Source organism: Heteronotia binoei, chromosome 1, assembly GCF_032191835.1.
Source record: "Heteronotia binoei isolate CCM8104 ecotype False Entrance Well chromosome 1, APGP_CSIRO_Hbin_v1, whole genome shotgun sequence".
Lineage (NCBI taxonomy): Eukaryota > Metazoa > Chordata > Lepidosauria > Squamata > Gekkonidae > Heteronotia > Heteronotia binoei.
The window spans coordinates 117648549-117667622 of NC_083223.1; the positions used below are offsets into that span (position 1 = coordinate 117648549).

The following is a 19074-nucleotide window of genomic DNA, read 5'->3' on the forward strand; positions in this document are numbered from 1 at the left end:
CTCTGAGCATCTGAGAAAAGTTACAAGAAGAGGGGTTATCAGAGAAGATGGTTTTTTAATCAGAGCACAAGCTCTATCAAAGCCTAACTCAGACAAGCCAGAGAGGGAAACCTGTAATCGTGCTATTTTAGAATCCAGAAATTGGTACCATGGACTTAACAAAGGAATCAGTGTGTGACCAAAGTGAAAGGGGAGGGAGGGACTGAGAAAAGTCTAAGAATAGTCTAAACTTTAGAGCAGCAAAACCAAGCAGAGGTGGTAAGTTGTTTCATGCCAGCTTCAAGGAGCAGGACTGATGAAATCACACATCTAAGAGTGCCAAGCAATGCCCAAGGAAAGATGACTGGATGACTTCCATGTTGGAACTAAAAGCTTGGACCCAAATAGGGCCCCATATAGGAAGTGAGCTGTGATTTTTGCTCAAAACTCCTGTAAAGCTGGTGGGATATGTTGGCCACTACTGATAAAGAAGACATTTTGGATAGCTGCCATATTGGTACTTTTATTTGCTAATATATGAAAGGAATAGGGAGTTCATAAGAGAGAGAGAGAGAGGCAGGCATGAAATAATAAACATGTCATGACTTACCCCAGCACCCCCCTTGTTTATTCACTCTAACAGGGTTGCCTTTAAGATTTAGGCACCTCCATGCCGGGGTGTCATGGAAGGGGTCCTTACCTGTTGCCTAGCTCCCTCTGCCTTCAGCCTTCAACACCCAGCCCAATCAGGGAACTATTTAGAGAAACACAGGCTGGTATAACACAGCCTTTTGGTAGTCTGCCACCACTCCTTAACAATCAAAACTCAGCACTCAGTCCTTCTGCTGGTGCATTATTATAGTATCCCTGGCCTCCATAGGTATTCTGGATTACCAATGGCAACCGGGATCTAATTACAAGATGACAGATCTTAGATTTTGACAGCTCCATGAGATTACTAGCTGTCAAAGCAATTAAAGACAGCTGTAATGTTTTCTCCAATTCCACAAAGGCCCAGTCAACATATCTCTGCAGGTGAAGGGAGTCAAAGGCACTTTGCCTAGCAACCTGGATCTTAAAGAGACCCTCTGCACCTGCTAATGAGTTATGTGAATCAATATAGCAAGCAACAGTCCAACGACACTTTGTGCTTAACTATATACAATTTATTTACAATATTTCCATTCACCAGCAAAGTGCTCCACCAAGCAACCATCTGGAGTAGAAGGAAAAACTGCACAGCACTGCTTATATACAAATTACATAGTATCTGCACCAATGGGTTACAAGTGCTGAGTCATTGTGCACTGGACACTCAACCTCTGCACTCATTCCCAAATGCCAGTCAGAACTAGTTTCACTTTGTTGAGACTTGCTAAACACTGATGTCATCTTTTTGACACTGACTTTCAGATCAGCATGATCTCAGTAGTCACTAGCCTAATGCCTTATTGAGAATTTTTATATGCTGACATATCTAGCCCTTTTCATTGTGGCAATATAAGGAGAAAGGTACTCTGCCAGGATTATGCCAGATCATTAAAATCTACTTCTTAGCTTGCAATTTATCCTCTCTTTGTATTCAAACAGGTTAGTGAAATAACTTCCTGATTTTACCCAGCAAGCAAGACATAAACTGATCCATTGGATCATCCCTGCTAATATAATGATTCTTTCCAATACATGATTTTAGGCTCCAAGTTTCCATCAGTTTAGTCCATTGATTAATCAACTAAATGATGGATGAAAATTCTCTCTCCCTTTCCGATTTCGAACTAAGATGGACAGATACTTCAATGTGTTAGCTGTACAGATATCTGATTTCCTTGTAAGCCCTAGTTTGGATGAAAAACAAAACAAATTGGATGATTTTCAGTTTGTAACCAGGTTTTCATTTTAAGGTCAAACTATCAATTTTTAAATCTCTGTTTACTAAGGAAATGTTTATGTTTTGGTGGAAGTGGCTTACAATAAAAATAATAAATAATAATATAAAAACAAATGAGCCACTAAAACAAGCCCAGGGACACAAGAGCAGCATAAAACTATCCATAAAGCAGATCTTGGACCAGAAGTAGACCTGATGAGGGCTGAAACAGGACTCCCTTCCATAAGAGCACAGGTACATCTAGCTGTAATAAAACATTGGAAAAAAGTAAATCCTCTTATCATAATTCCCTTAATTACCATTCATTTAATTTTCTACTATCAAAAGATCACAGGCGGTCTAGATACCTCAACAACATTATCCAGAGTTATTCTATTCCTGGTGATCTCCTAGGAACCCAAAATGACAATTCTCAATTTAGGGATTGGATATATTTTTCAGATACAATGCTAGATTGTTTTCTAATCCTAAACTCTAAAGTAGCCCCCTGGTTCAGACTAATCAAGATCATCTGAGATCCCCATACCTGGTTAATATCTCTAGATTTAGCATCAGAACATCCTCCACAGCTCTCCGCTTTCAGACTATGCAAACAACTCTGTTAACTGGTCGATATTTCCACATCTCAACAGAACAATGTTTTTGCATTTGTGGTTCACCTATGATAGAGGACCTCCCTCATTATATTCTATCCTGTCCACTCTACAATGCCCCCAGAATTAAATTTCTGTCTGGAGTACTAACCTTCTTAAAAGCAAGTTTAGAAACTGAAAAGGTTATTTTTCTGTTATCTGACAATGATGCTCATGTGTCCTATAGAGTCTTTTTGTTTGTCCTTGCAGCTAAGAAGATAAGAGCAAGAGTAATATCAAATGCTGTAACTTCTTGAGGTTGGCCTTTCTGGGGAACTTTTGTTAATTGGAAACTTTGTTGTTTGGGTTCCGTTTTGTTTTGTAACGGCCAATGGCTATACACAATAAATTTTTGACTGACTGTCTCAGCCCGCCCCCAAAAAGTAGACCATAAAACAACTGGAAAAATAAAATGCCTAATTAAAATCCTGGATAAAAAGAAATGTTTTGGCCTGGTGTCTAAAAAGAGTAAGGTAGAAGCCAGGTGAGCCTCAATGGAGAGAGCATTCCAAAGGCAAGATGACACCACAGCAAACACCCTGTCACTAGTTGCTACCCACCTCACCTCTGAAGATGGGGGCACAGAGAGCAAGGCTGGGGAGATAGATTTCAGCTGATGGGCTGGACAGTGTGGCAGGAGATGCTCTTTCATGAGATGTTCTTACATCACATAATGTAGGCAACTGATGTTGACACTTCTCAGCTTAAATCAATGTCAGTTTAATTATATTTGCATCTCATCTAATTGTACAGGATTTGAGTATGTTTATTTAAGAAGGCATATCGGCACTGGGAAACAAAGCAAACAAAAACCCCTTCTTGGGTGACCTGTTTTTTAGAAAATAAAAGTTCATATTCTAAGGAACCCAAATTTTGCCTTTGGTACTATATTCCTAAAAACAAAACAAATAAACCTCACTTTTATATAAGTGGGACAGTTCCTGTTTTAGGAAGCTACTTTAGTTGCAGTGATTCAAAGCAGTGATTCAAGCCTCATCATTACAAACCAAATATTGCAATGCCCAGTTCTGTTCAGTTCTTTGGTTCCAGGACCTGGCAGCAGTCCCTACCAACCTCTTCCTCATCCTGTGGCAAAAATGTTATATTACCCATCGCTTCTATTTTTATAGTCTATGTTCAGGCAGCAGGCCTCAACTGTTGCTTCTAAGGGTTAAAAGTTTTATTTTCAGAGTTTTATAGCATTAGGCTATAAAAATAGGGACAAACATAACTGCATCATCATTTTTGGGTGTGTTCCCACTACACTAAATAATCATAGAATCATAGAGTTGGAAGGGACCTCCAGGGTCATCTAGTCCAACCCCCTCCACAATGCAAGAAACTCACAAACACCTCCCCCTAAATTCATAAGATCCTCATTGCTGTCAGATGGCCATCTAGCCTCTGTTTAAAAACCTCCAAGGAAGGAGAGCCCACCACCTCCTGAGGAAGCCTGTTCCACTGAGGAATGCATTTTGCAATTGGATTTCAACTGTGTAAGAATAACAAAAACCCACTTGCAAAATGCATTATTTAGTGTAGGAGGAACCAGGGCTTTTTTTGAGCAGAACACAGTTCTGGCTGATTTTGTGTTGGGGTGTGGCCTAGTATGCAAACGAGTTCAAACTGGGCTTTTTCTACAAAAAAAATCCCTGTGCAAAGCAATGGTGATGTCAGGGGGGTGTAGCCTAATATCCAAATGAGTTCCTGCTGGGCTTTTTCTACCCCCCCCCCCAAAAAAAAAAGCCCTGGTGTGAACACATTCATTTTGATTCATGTTTCATCATGTGAAGATGCCTGCTTATGTCTGATTGCAAATGCAAACACCATATTATAAGTATGGAAAGAGAGCTCACCATCAGAGTCTCTGTTACTAAGATAATTATTATTGTAACCGATCTGTCCATCTTTCTCTGCTTCCTAAAAGTGCTGAAACAATAAATAAATGTCTTTATTTAATTTATATCCCACCTTTCTCTCCAATAGGAGTCCAAAGCAGCTAATTTTCCTCTCCTCCATTTTATCCTCACAAAAAACCTGTAGGCTGAGAGTATGTGATGGACACAAGATCACCCAGCGAGCTTCCATAGCACAAATGGGAATATCAAACCTGGGTCTTCCAGATACTAGTTTGACACTCTTAACAACTACACCACACTGGTTCTCAGTTAGGGTTGCCAAGTCCAATTTAAGAAATATCTGGGGACTTTGGGGGTGGATCCAGGAGACATTGGGGTGGAGCCAAGATCAAGGCTGTGACAAGCATAATTGAACTCCAAAGGGAGTTCTGGCCATCACATTTAAAGTGATGGCACACCTCCATGGAATATTAGGGTCATGACATGGAGGCAGGCAATGCTTCTCCGTCTCTGAACATCTCTTGCCTTGAAAATCCCATGGGGTTGCGATAAGCTGTGACTTGATGGTACTTTCAACCACTCAGTGAAAGGAAGTGACTGGGGTGGGGAAAGTAGCAATGGTCAAAAATGGAGATCATGAAAGGAGGGATGGGCAAAGAGAATTAGAGGCAGCAAGGGTGGGGAAAGTAGAATAAGAGCTGGCAAAAAAGGAGGTAAATTTGTTGCAGAAACTAAGAGGAGAGAGAGGACAAGGGGATGAGAAACCATAGGACGGGTGGCCAACAGTAGCTCTCCAGATGTTTTTTGCCTACAGCTCCCATCAGCCCCAGCCATTGACCATGCTGGCTGGGGCTGATGGGAGTTGTAGGCAAAAAAAACATCTGGACTGCTACCGTTGGCCACCCCTGCCATAGGAGATGTATAGTGAACAATGGAGATGGGATTAGTGGGAAAAATGAGACAAGTAGTTTGGCAAAGGGGAAGGAAAAAAGAAAGAACATGTATGATGGGGTGAAGAGTATGAGGAATGAGCAAGCAAAGACAGAGCAGGAAAGTGGGCATAATTTCAGTAATAACAAAATCATTAGGCTTATACACTACGTACTTCAGTCTACAGATAATAAATCCTTTTTTGGTTACTTTGTCCATTCCTAATAAACTAAAGAAAGTTAACTTTTTCTTTTGTATATTGCCTTTCAAAAATATGTGCAATTAACTGTGATTTGATGTGGCATCCTCCTCCTCTGGTAAATCATGCTGGGCAGCACTTCATCACTTTGAATAAATGAGTCAGATGTGGTGTGTTAAGAGTGTAGTAATGCAGTGCCAAAACTGTAGGTGGAATGAGCATAGTGGGGTGGAGGTTTGGGTTCATCTTCATGGAAACAGGCATAGCTGTACACAAGGAGCAAGATATAGACAAGCAGCAAAGACCAGAGAATTGACACTGCCAGAAGAAGAAGGCTGACATGCTTTACAAATCAATTGGTTGATTTACTGGGAATCTGAAACAGTTACACCAGTCTAAGTCCATTGACTTCAATTAATTTTGGAGGGTGCAATTATGTTAGGACTGCACTGTTGACTGAAACACTATCTTGCCTTCAGAGAATTTGGTACCAAGAGTATGGTTTTCAAGTAGTCTCTCATTTAGACACTGAACAGACCTAGCCTCATTTAGCTTCAGCAAGGTTGCCAAGTTGTGTGTCTTTGGACCATGCTTCAGAGATGTGAAGATGTCTTTTCAAACTATCCATTTTTTCTTCCTAGCAAGAGAGCCCCATGGTACAGAGAGGTAAGCTGCAGTACTGCAATCCAAGCTCTGCACATGACCTCAGTTTGATCCTGGCAGCAGCTGGGTTCAGGTAGTCGGCTCAAGGTTGACTCAACCTTCCATCCTTCCGAGGTCGGTAAAACGAGTATCCAGCTTGCTGGGGGTAAAGTGAAGATGACTGGGGAAGGCAATGGCAAACCGCCCCATAAAAAGTCTGCCGTGAAAATATCGTGATGCGACATCACTCTAGAGTCGGAAACGACTGGTGCTTGCACAGGGGACTATCTTTACCTTTTTAAATGAGCCATGATATCTTTGAAACCGTGTGTTTCTTTTGCTTACATAGATAACTTGCTTATATCTTCCTAGGAATTCTGTTTGTGTTTCAAGAAAATGTTTCATTGCAGGATCTTATTTGACATAAAATTGCATGTTGTCAATGCCATTCACAAATTAATGGAAGTTTTTGCATGGGCCTCTCTACAGAGTGGTAACTGACTACTTTGCTCTCTCAGAACTGTATTCCCTTGAGAAGCACAATTCTGAATCTTTAACTGGGACAGAGTTTGATGGTGCCTTTAGCTTTGTTATCTTTTTCTGTTATGCAAACTTTGATTTGGTATGGAATGTGTGGACATTCAACCAGTGCTGCAAACACTGCACTGGTTGCCTGTGGCATTCCGGATTCACTTCAAGGTGTTGGTTTTAAGCTTTAAAGTCCTATATGGCCTGGGGCCCGCTTACCTTAGAGATCGCCTTTTGACATATGCACCCCAACGGGCACTATGCTCAGGTTCTCAAAATCTCCTCATGATCCCTGCGCCAAAAGAAGCCTGGTTGGTTACCACTAGGGCCAGGGCTTTTTCTGTGGCTGCCCCCACATGGTGGAATGCCCTCCCAGGAGAAATCAGAGCCCTGCAAAACCTTGTACAGTTCCGCAGGGCTTGCAAGACCAAACTCTTTCGGTTCACATTCAACACCTGAGGGAGACAACTGCTACGTTATAATATCGACACCACAGCACTGACAGCCCGACCGGCATTATGATACTGACATCTGAGTGTCAACATAATAGCAGTAACAATGTCAGCAACATGTTGAGCACCAACAACAGTAGCGATGATAAACAAATCTTGGATGACTAGTTTGTAGTTCTGCATATTGTTGTTTTATTATATTGTTTTTAAGCTGAATTGTTGATTTTAAAACGTTGTCAGCCGGCCTGAGTCCATAAGGGGAGGGTGGGATACAAATATAATGAAATAAATAATGAATATTGCAATATGATATTAATCCTCAACCCCACCCTCACCCCACCCCGCACTACTAACAGAATCAGGCTAAGATATCAGGCTAGTCAGATCTCAGAAGCTAAGTTTGGTTGGCCCTGGTCAGTATTTGAATTGGAGACCACCAAGGAAGACCAAGATTTCTATGCAGGGCCAGATGTAGCCCTTTGAACTATCTTTGAATATCTCCCGCCTTAAAAACCATCATCACCATCTTCACCTTGTGTCATAAATAATAGTCAGCTGCAATTTCGTACTGGAATGCATGGATCAATACTTAAAGAGCCAATAATTTTTAAGTGCCAATAAAAATAATATGCATTAGTTTCTGCAACGTTGGATGCCATTTCTTAACATAAAAGATTGAATATGTAAAAGTCGAAACAGGCATTTTGTAACCAGCTGGTGATATTGGCAGGTATTTTGTTTTAACTTCCCTTTAACAAAAGCTGGCATAAAATATTTTAAGCAGGAATCAGTTTATTTTAATCTTCCTCCCACAAAGCCAGTTTGCTGAATATCACTTCTAAATATGGGCTGCTGATAGGTGCCTATTTGATTAAATGTAAGAGAATATTTAGTAAGAGCCCCGTGGCGCAGAGTGGTAAGGCTGCAATACTGCAGTTGGAGCCCTCTGCTCACAACCTGAGTTTGATCCCAGCAGAAGCTGGTTCAGGTAGCTGGCTCAGATTGACTCTGCCTTCCATCCTTCCAAGGTTGGTAAAATGAGTACCCAGCTTGCTGGGGGGAAAGTGTAGATGACTGGGGAAGGCAATGGCAAACCACCCCGTAAAAAGTCTGTCGTGAAAACGCTGTGAAAGCAACGTCACCCCAGAGTCGAAAACGACTGGTGCTTGCACAGGAGACTACTTTTACTTTTTTTTAACCTTTTAATAGAATATTTACTTTTGTTTTGAACTGAAATCATTTCAGGATGCAAATTCAACATCAACAACATAGATAGCCTTTACACAGTAAGACAGTATTTTACCCTAAGAAATGCGTAGCACTAAATCAGATCTGCTGTGGTCTAATGGCGAGACTCGGAGCACAGAGACCTGGGTTCGAATGCTGTTGAAAGGCTAACCTACCTGGCAGGTTTGTTTATACTCTGCCTTTCTCCCCAATGAGGAGCCCTTATATAATTTTCTTTCCCATTTTATCATCACAACAACTCAGTGAGGTAGGTTGAGTGTGTGTGACTGGTCCAAAATCACCCAGCAGGCTTCCATGGCAGAGTGAGATTTGAACTTGGGTGTCCCAGATTCTAACTGTTGTACTACACTGGATCTTATATGGGAATATGCGTGTGGGGAGACCATACAGAGGACAGCCAAGGATAATTGGGGGTAGGGACTGGACTGGCAAGGGAAATGTAGTTTATAGTAGCTGCTTCTGCTGGTTAATACTATAATAAAAGATAACCTTTCACACTGCATATTCAAAGTATGATGCCAACAAAATATAATATAAAGAACAAATAGAAAGCAAACATAATTTCTGTTGGGTGAAACCACACAAAAAAGTAACAGAATGCCAAACAAAGGACAATATTTTCAATAAGGGGGGTGACTTGTTTTTGGTAATCTTGTTTTTGTAACTTTTATTTAGATACAAATATTGAAGATACATGTGTTAAGCATATTAAGCATGCTTCTTCAGTAGGGGTTACTCCCAAGTAACTGTGAAGAGTAGTAAAAGTAATGAAAAAGTGAAGTCTATGGGAAAAGCCTTTGAAGTTTCAGTTATGGATGGGGATGCAATAATTAATAGCTCTCACAAATATTTTCTTGATGATTACTCAGCTGTTTAACTGTTGCATTTCCTTTGCTTTACTGTAGCCTGGAATTGAAGGGGTTGCTTGAGTTCTGGGAAAATCTGTGTAAATAAGGCAAAAGAATTTTATTTTCCCCCTCCATAAAGAAAAACACTGCAGAGGAAACTGTATCTTCGTTTCACTTTTGCGTGTAAACAAACCCGGTCACCTTCCTGCAAAGTCTATTTTGGAGTCACATTATTCCATCCCTTTCAAGAAATCACACTTTTAGCTTCTTTACAGTATTTCATCTCCTTCAGAGGATGGGGGTATGAAGTGTCTTCAGAAGACAAACAGAGCTTCCTCCTCCACACACCAATCACCACATGAAGCTTGGAAAGGGGGAACCACCTAGATCGAGGGGGACCAGACAGGAAGCCAGGACAGTTGATTCCTCACTCCCCCAGTTTGTTCAGCCTGAGGGAAGCCCGCCAAAGCCGAGGAAGGAGGCGGAGCCAGGGCAGCTCGCTGGCCCTTATTAGCAGAAGCGACAGAGGAGGAGGGCAAGACAAGCCGCAGGGATAATGGAGAATAGCGGCAGCGCTGGCAATAGCCAAGCTAAGGGCAACTCGCCTGCGGGTAATAGCCAAGAAAAAAGCCTCCGCAGCGATGGGGCGGTCGCAAGGGCAGAGCCGCAGAACTCAGCCGCGGTGCCTATGTTGCCGGCCATGGAGCTCGCGGATGAGCCGGAGAAAGCGGCGTCCAGAGGCAAAGACAAGGAGTCGAACGCCTACAAAGTTCTCTCCCTGGTAAGGAGGCGACGCCCACAAGGAGCCCAGCGAAGGCGGCGGGGCTAAATCAGATCCGCTGTGGTCTAATGGCGGGACTCGGAGCACGGAGATCTGGGTTCGAATGCTGTTGAAAGACTAACCTACCTGGCAGGGGTGTTATTATGATGTTAAAATGGGATGCTGCCTGATGCTCGCTGGAGGAAAGGCGGGTAACAAAACAGAAAGTCGTCTTGCAAACTAGGTAGTGACTAAATCAGGGGTGTCAAACATGCAGTCTGGGGATCGAATCAGGCCCCCAGAGGGCTCCTAGCAGGTCCCCGAGCGACTGGCTGTCATCTGCTTCTTTCTCCCTATATCTTGCTTCCTTCTGCATAACAGTTTGCTATGCAAGGCTTGCTCAATTGCACAGGTGCTATAGAGCAAAATCTCTATTTTCTCCATTGGCTGAGGCTCCTCCCTTGGGGAGGAAGGGTGGGGGATTGCAGAGCTTGTTTTTCCAGGCTCTCTCAATTGCACAGCAGAGCTACTGAGCCAGTCCTCTGTTCCTTCTACTGGCTGAGGTTCCCCCCCCCCCCCTCTCCTGGGGAAGGAAGGAAAGAGCCACAGCTTCCTTCGCCCAGTTCCCTGGATCTCATGGGAGAAATACAAAGAAAACATCTTTAAGACCAACAAGTGCTAACATTTTAAGCATGTGTGTGTGTGTGTGTATATATATATACACACACAATTGTGTTTATCTTTTTCCCTTGTAAAGTTTTTATCTTTGCTACCTAACCTTAAATAGGTACACACATGGCCTGACTCTACATGGCCCGGCCCAACCTGACATGGCCAAGCCCAGCAAGGTCTCATTTATGTCAGATCTGGCCCTCATAACAAATGAGGTCGACACCCCTGGACTAAATTGTTTAGTGCCATTTAACTAATCTGTGGCTGACAGCTCATGCAGGTTCAGAATTTAAAATAATAAGGCATCATTACAGCTACACGTATTATTAAAGCACATAGGAAAGACACTTTCTCTGTATTGTGTACTGAGTTGGTTACCGTTGGGTGCAGAGGCTACAAAGGTCTCCAGTATTTTGTGAAGAAGCCATTATCAGCCAATAAAAACCAATACTCTACATGAGGTGCAGCCGCATGGCTTGCTTTCAGCCACAGTTGACCAGCCTTGGTTTTCGGTGCTTTGGTTCAGCCTTGGAAAATGTCAGTTAATGAAGATGCATGAACATCTGTGCATGTCGATACTGCAGTTCTCAGCTTTAATCACAATATACTCTTACACTTCTGGTGTCCAAAGCAGAGCTGGAGTACAGAAGATAGGGCAGTCATGTAGAGATTAAATCTAGTCTCTCTCTCTTTCTCTTTTAGCTGCTCATAACGAGGTGGCACATTCATAGTGGGGAAATCAGAACTGTTCAGTTTGATCTGTTGCACTTTCTGCTCTCAAAGGATTCAATAGAATGGAGCATTTGCTGTCCCCAGTATTGCTGTGTCACCTGCATTATACCCAAGAATTCATATTTAAAGTTATATGATGTGAATCATTTATTCCTCAGCATCTGTTAGCCAGCCCTAGAAAAAAAGATGGATTTCTCCACTTTTCTAATGCATACTTATGGACGATGTGGAGCTTGTAATTTGTGCTACTGATTAAGTCTGTATTTACAATGACGGGTGATAGTTATTCCACATTAATTAATATAAGGTACAGTTATGTGTCATGTCTGCGGTGAATCTCCTGCTTCACAGGAATGATAATGAGGTAACACTGGTTAAAGTATAACTTTCATTGTGGGGGGGGGGGGAGTGAGAAATGATAACTAAATGGAGATTATGTGAGTGGTCCTTCTTGGTTAGATCCATGACATCTATTCTTGCTTCAGTAGAACTAAGAAGTAGGTTGCCAGTTAAACCTTAAATGCCTGAAATGGCATTTGGAGTCATCACACACCAAGGATTTGAGAATGAGACTTCTGATCTGTTCTGGAGACTTTAATCCCACTGCATCATGCATGACTTGGTGATGTGGGTTGAAAGCATGCACTGAAGCCTGGTTATGCATGTGGACAAGTGGTGAAAATTGACAGCAAGATTGCAGTATTGGTGATAAACAGCCTGCCACACTCCATAAACACCATAGCAAATAAAGAAATAAATCATGATTCATGACTGATCTGGAATGTATCCATTTGATATATATGAAGAAGCATTCTTTAGAGCAGTTCTTGCTATCTAGATGGGGATTTAATCTGCAGAAGTTTTTTATAACTCAGTTTGCATGCTACTTCAATGTGAATGGTATTAAAAATATTGCCTTAGTCACCCATAATCATGTCATAAATATTACATCAGTATTTTACTGAAGTCTGTCAATAAAAACAATACCTACTGTGAAATTAAAAAAAAAATAGATGACCCTTACAGGATATTGCATTGCAATTTGTTAGCTGTCTGCTATCCCTGTCTGTGTGCTGTCCAGCACTTGCTCTTCTTGATGATGCAGTAAGCTTCCACCTCTGCTGTAGGTGAAGCCAGATTACGTTCACTGCTGGCAATACGAAGAGAATACAGTTCCTTCCTACTCTTTCTAATAGCATCCCATAGGCCCTTTGGGCACACTGCTGCAGCAGAGTGAGTCACTCACTTTGTCACTGAGGGATGCTTAAATCATTATTAGAGTATAGGCATAACTAGATGTCAGGTTACAGGTGTTCAACGGGATGCATTGTCAGATGTTCATCAGGGGCATTCCTTTAAAAAGTGCTTGTTCACTTGGCTCTGTGAGGAGGGAGAAGGAACTTCCAATTTCTGTCTTATATGTTTTCTCTAGTTTACTCCCCCCTCACCCTGTCGCCACTACCAGGCTTGAGGAATAGGAGAAGCATTTTTCTAAAAGCTAATTGTACCCAGTATTTTTTGTTTTCTGTGAAGCAGTCTAGTTAAGATTTTGAAATCCAGTGAGCTTCTAACCTGATTAATGAGTTGGGACACTCGTGCTTCTGTATTGTACATATTAGGTACTCGTGCTTCTGTATTGTACATATTAGACTCTAAAACCTTTGTGAAGTTTGGACTATGACCTTTGTAAAGTTAGTCATTCAGTATCCGGCTATGTAACAGCTGGTTTTCTGAAGCAAGGGAGAGAAGAATTTTAAAAATAGGAATGTATGACAATAATTTAAGAAAAAAACAGAGATAGATGGAAGGTGAGGGTCTATGCAGTTTCCTGAAGTAATCCCCCCAAACCTGTTTTTGTAAAAATAAAACAAACTCAACAACACAAGAAGAATTCTGCTGGATCAGACCGACGTTTATCTGTGCCAGAATCCTATTTCATACAGTGGCCACTTGGATGTCTTTAGAAGAGCCAGGAGAGGCCAAACATGTTGTTGCTACCCCACACTTGGTATTCAGAAGTATACTGCCTCTGAACATGGAAGTTCTATTTAGCCATCATTAGTTGTAAGCATGGATGGGCCTTTATTTGTTTAATGTAATTTTAAAGCCACGTATACAGTGCAATCCTATGCATGTTTGCAGAGAATTAAGTCCTGTTTTATTTAATGGGGCATACTCTTGGGTACCTGTTCTTGGAACTGCAGCCTTAATTTGGCAGTTATCATTACAGTTTGGGGCAATGGATTCTGTACATAAATTATGCCTTAACTAGTACTTTTGTAATTTTGAATTTGCTTCCTCTCAATACATCTACGTGCTCCTGAGTTCTAATTTTAGAGGGAGATAAGGCTTGTTATATATTTATGCATTTATAATGTTTTTTATTATTAATACCATATGTGTGTATATAGACACTGTGGCAAAAAACCCCTCCCCCCCAAAAAAACCCAATGTCTTGACAATGAAAGGGGGGGATAAATTTGGGAGATGATAAAGGGGGAGAACTGGGTGGCCCCTTATTCAGTTGATGAGGGCAGAGAAGTCTGGCCAAGTGGCTGGAGTGGCAAAGGAAAACATCAGGGTGGAGGACAGGGGGAAAGTGCATGGGAAAAAGAGGTGGAAGTGAAGGAAGTATGGCCAAATGGATGCAGAACATAAGGAAGGGAGGTGGAAGCCAACTGAGGAGGGATTACAATTTTTGTTCTACTGCAGGTCTTCATGGGTCCACCTTTTTTTATGCTTGGGCAATCAAGAGCAGCTGCTGGGACTGTCAAGCATAACAAGGGCTGCAAAACCAGAACAGTCCCACCATTGCAGCCATATTCATACAATGTTCAGCATATTGTTGAGTCCCCCCCTCTCCACTAATAAGCTCTGCCATGTCCCCCCACTAGTCATAATCATCATCTTCTTCTGCTTCAACATAAAGATCCAAACTCTTTAGCCTTACTTCACAAGGAATGAGTCGCTCATTTATTTTTATGGTCGTCCTTTTTGCCTTCTGTATTGGCCTTTTCAAAGGAATATGCAAAGAGGGAACAAAGTGGTCAGGAAGTTGACAAGGCTCTGCAGACTGCTAAAAGGAATTATGAAACGGAATGGATCCATTCTATTGTGGAATTTGGTGTTCTAGATATATAAATGTTATTTGAAAGCCACTGCAGTGCAGTAGTATGCCAGAGGTTGCTTTAGGATTGCTTCTGATTTAACATTTTGTGCTTGGAGATGTGCTTTTTTAAAGGTGATTACATGAGCATCTCCAAATGGAAACATTGTGTTGAATGCTACAGAAAGTCCTTGCAGAGGCAGATCTTCCTGACAGCTCTTTCTCCCCTTCTTTTCCACAGGAGCTCTTTGTTACCTTCTCCTGCAAAAAAAGGTTATGGGTAAAAAGCCACTTAGTATGAAGTGCTATGAGGAGAGGGAGTCAGGTGAAAGTGCCTCTCTTTTTCTCTTGTGCCACCAGTGCTGGCAAGCCTACTGCCCATCTGTCAAAACCTCCAGAACATTTTCCTCAACAGCACAGCTCCCTTGCTGCACTCCTAAAGCAGAAGTGTAGTTGAACTGCGGTGGGCTCAGGTCACAACCAAGAGATTTGTAGGGCAGTCTGGAAGCCAGCAGGGTCCTGTGGAGTGGTCTCCTTCATTACAGCAGAAATTGCATAAAATAAGAATTTGGACTGCTGGGCTCTGACAGTGAAAGTTGTGATTTGGAAGCCCTGTTTATAAATAATCCTTAGGACCAGACATTACATAGGTAACATTTTAATTCATGATATTGTTAAGTATGCACATTGAAAACAAAACCGCTAACTTTTCTAAAGCTCTTTAGTTCCTTAATTTCATGCAGACATACACACATGCATGCACAAACAAGGTGACCCTCAAGGACTTGCTGGGAGCATCTCATTTTCCCTTTCCTCACTATTATTGTAAGCCAAAATGCCCTCAAAACGAGGTTGGGGAATTGTCAGGTGGGCACCTGGCTCACTCAGGATCTTTTTACCTGTGTATACAGGATTCCACATCCAGAAAAGTAATGCTTAAAATATTAGGGACTCTAATTAAGTAATACAATTAAAATTTATTAGGAAAAATATAGGCTTTCATACAAGATAAAATACTCATAAAATCACACATTCAGTCCTAGGAAACATAGATAGAGAGATAGGGGAACACATGGCTAGACAAATAGGGTGATATTTACTGATCGTAGTCTTTAAGGAAGGCTCCAATGGTGACGAGTAAGGAAGTGGGAGGGGACCCGAAGCTAATCAGGAATCGGGGATGGATCTATGCAGCGGAATTGGGATACTGATAGAAGCACACCTGTGGGTAGCTAGTCCACAGATTATAAGGACTCTCTTGAGCCCTTAGGGGATGGGAGGTGCGAGGGAGGAGGAAGGTGGTCAACTGGTGCATGACCTCACAAAAAGGGGAGGTTTCGCAGTGACCATAAGGGCTGGACTACTGCGACAACCAATAGAAAGTTCATTGGTGGCACCTAATTGGGTGTTTGCTCTGGACCAATGGACTTGCTTAGATCCTGGATACCTGAGTGAACTTTCAGGTTGAAATGGACCAAGGGGAGGCTCCAAAATGACAGTTGGGGAGAAGAATAGAGGGATTACTGGGTGGGGAGATGCTTAAGACTAATGAACTTATCTAGAAGGGTGACAATAGAGAGTCAAATCATGGCCTAGGTAACACCCAGTTTGTACAAAGGAACTTGGCTCTGGCTGAAGATGGTCTTCCTCTTCTTCTGTCTTCTCCTTGGCATTAGTCTTTGTCTTGAGTTCCATTAGACAAAGAAAGTGGCGGTTGGACTATTAACCACTCCTGGGGTGGGAAGGTTGCTTGCAGGCACAGGTGACATCTGGTGTGTATGTGAGCCGTTCGCTTCGCTGGACTGGAGTCAAGCCTGGTAGGAAGATGGCTGCGTGTGGTGTTAGCCCTCCATGGTGGATTCCGTGGTCAGAACTTCAAAACCGTTCGCCTGGATAGCTCCTGGCAGCGCAGTTTCCTCTGCTTTATGGCTGGGATGGACGTCATACAGAACGATGGGAAACCATCCGTTCTCCTGGTGGGCACTCTTGTACCGGTCTAGAGAGCCTTTGTAGCATTATGGCTGCTAGTACTGCATAAGTCCCTGTTGCCCCTGGATAGGTTTGCTCACACACTCTGGCCAGACGTGTGCGAGTCACTTCTCCAGGTGTGTGGCAACCAAGCTGGTGACTATGATGTTCTGCAAGGGGTTTTTTTCTCACATTATTTCATGAGAGTCCCCACAGCCTCTCAATTTTTCTGCTTCCTTCTTTTTCCCACCTCCTTCTGCCCCATGCCTTTAGCTTTCCCTTCCCCTCCCCTCCCTTAGCAGACTCTCCCTGAGAAAACTATGGCCTAGTTGTGGGATACTAGCTGTCAGGCCTGGCCCAGTTGAATGGTGCAGAATCTGCAAGGACTTGTGGGAGGCATCTCATTTTCTCTTGCATTCCCTTCTCCACACTATTTCCTCTTTTCCTTCTCCTGGCAACCCCATATCCTCACCTTTTCCTGCTTCTTTCTCACCCGCAAACCAACCTATTTTTATATGCCCCCCCCCCAATCTTTAGCTTTACTTCATTTCTCCACAATGGGGACCCAACATAGTTTACATCAGGGATATCAAACTCATTTGTTATGAGGGCCGGATTTGACATAAATGAGACCTTGTCGGGCCGAGCCATGTGTATCATAAAATGTAATGCCAGGTAGTGGACATATAAACTTTATAAAGGGCACAGACACACAATTAAATATATATTTTTTTGCTTAAAATAAAACATGCTTAAAATATTAGCCCACTTGCAATATTTTGTTTTACTGTCTCTAATAAATGTCACCTCTTGCTATGAACTACTGCATCAAAAACTGCAGATAATGCCTGTGCTATACCAGTCTTAAATATGTGCTGTTCAGGTGTGCACATCTGTAAGTTGCAAACCTACTTTTGATTCATTGGCATTCATTACAGACATCTCACGGTCAATATTTTGAGCCTAAGACCCAGAGGAACATGAAGCAGCTGAGCATTGTGAGCTTTTGTACAGAAGTTGCTTCAAGGACTAGTCAAGAACATGTGAAGGCACCAAGGCACAGACTGAGGGCTATGTGCTTGTCTACAAAACTATAATTTCCCTCAGAAAAATGACTACAACTCAAAAAATAAAATACAACCCCCCCCCCGCCAAAAAACCCCAACAACTACAAGAACAGAGAGACAGCCATGTATAGTGGTAAGTGTCAGCCTACTATCTGGGAAGTCTAAATTCAAGACCCCCAATCAAAGGAAAATGTGAAAGAAAAAAATAAACCTGGGGTGGAACACACTCTCAGCCTAATGCTATTTCTCTTCTAAATAGTTTACATGCTTTCCTATTGAGAAAGACTGGAGGGCATGAGTACAGTGAAAAAGAGGAGGGGAACCCAGTTACAAGCCCAACAAAACTCTCTCTTTCTGTAGCAAGGCAAAAAGCTCATAGCTTCACTAAAACGTTGCTAGTTTTAAAAGCATTCTTTGTAGCTCTCCTGATGGTGGGGTCTGGCAAAGGAAGCTCTGGCTCCTTCTTTCCTTCCCCAGGACAGGAGAAGGGGGAGGAGCCTCAGCCATTTATTAGAAGGAAGAGAGGCTTGTCTCAGTAGCTCTGCAGAGTGATTAATTGAGCCTGTGCATTGACAGCCAACAGAAATCTCTCAGGCAAAGGCACCCAGCAGAAGTCCTTCTGAAGTGTAGACTGTTAGATACTTCCATACTAATATTAAGTGTTTTCTGCTGAGATGTCAACACAATGAAGAAAAAGAACAAGAAAATATTGGAATTATAGCCTGCCCTTCACTTGCTATCTCAGACCAGTGTACTCTCTCCTTCCCCTCCTCACAACAGACATCCTGTGAGGTAGATGGAGCTGAGAGAGCTCTTTTCAGAACTGCTCTTGAGAGAACAGCTCTGTAAGAACTTGTGACTGACTCAAGGTCACACCAGCAACTGCATGTGGAGGAGTGGGGAATAAAACCCAGTTCTCCCAGATTAGAGTTTGTGCTCCTAGCCACTACACCAAAATGAAGCTTTGTAGGTAAAAGGTTAGGAACATTCAGTGCAAGGAGCCACATACTGCTTATTGAGCAAAAACAACAAGTTACACACACACAAAGGGATTCCAGGCATCCATTTTAAGGTTCTACCTAAAAAATCTTATTAGATCTCTACTGAATATTATTTTGACATACCTAGGGAGTAATGGATGATATGACTGCTGTTTTGAGTGGTTATTGTAGTGTTTGGTGGCTTTCTCATATAGTGCTTTGGAATTTTTAGGGTAAAAAGTAGCATGTAATCAAAAATAATTACAGTTTTATAATTCGATAGGAGCAAATTCCTTTATTTTCCAGTTATACGGTGGCTCAGTGGTAGAGCATCTGCTTGGGAAGCAGAAGGTCCCAGGTTCAATCCCTGGCATCTCCAAAAAAGGGTCCAGGCAAATGGGTGTGAAAAACCTCAGCTTGAGACCCTGGAGAGCCGCTGCCAATCTGAGTAGACAATACTGACTTTGATGGATGGAGGGTCTGATTCAGTATAAGGCAGCTTCATATGCTCATATACAAAGAGTCTTTTCATTTATTCCTTTTTGTGAGGGGGCCATGGTAAAATGAGAAGCATTAAACATGTA

General features: G+C 42.3%; 1 protein-coding gene across 1 annotated transcript in view; it reads left to right on the forward strand.

Annotated features, from left to right (window-relative positions):
* Nucleotides 1-9741: 9741 nt before the first annotated feature.
* The window catches only part of ENPP1 (ectonucleotide pyrophosphatase/phosphodiesterase 1), a 78696-nt gene continuing 69363 nt past the window's right edge, over nucleotides 9742-19074 (forward strand). Inside the window, exon 1 of the mRNA XM_060239468.1 lies at nucleotides 9742-9986. Coding sequence (XP_060095451.1) covers nucleotides 9762-9986 — 225 coding nt within the window. The 5' untranslated portion in view covers nucleotides 9742-9761. The remainder of the gene's footprint in view (nucleotides 9987-19074) is intronic.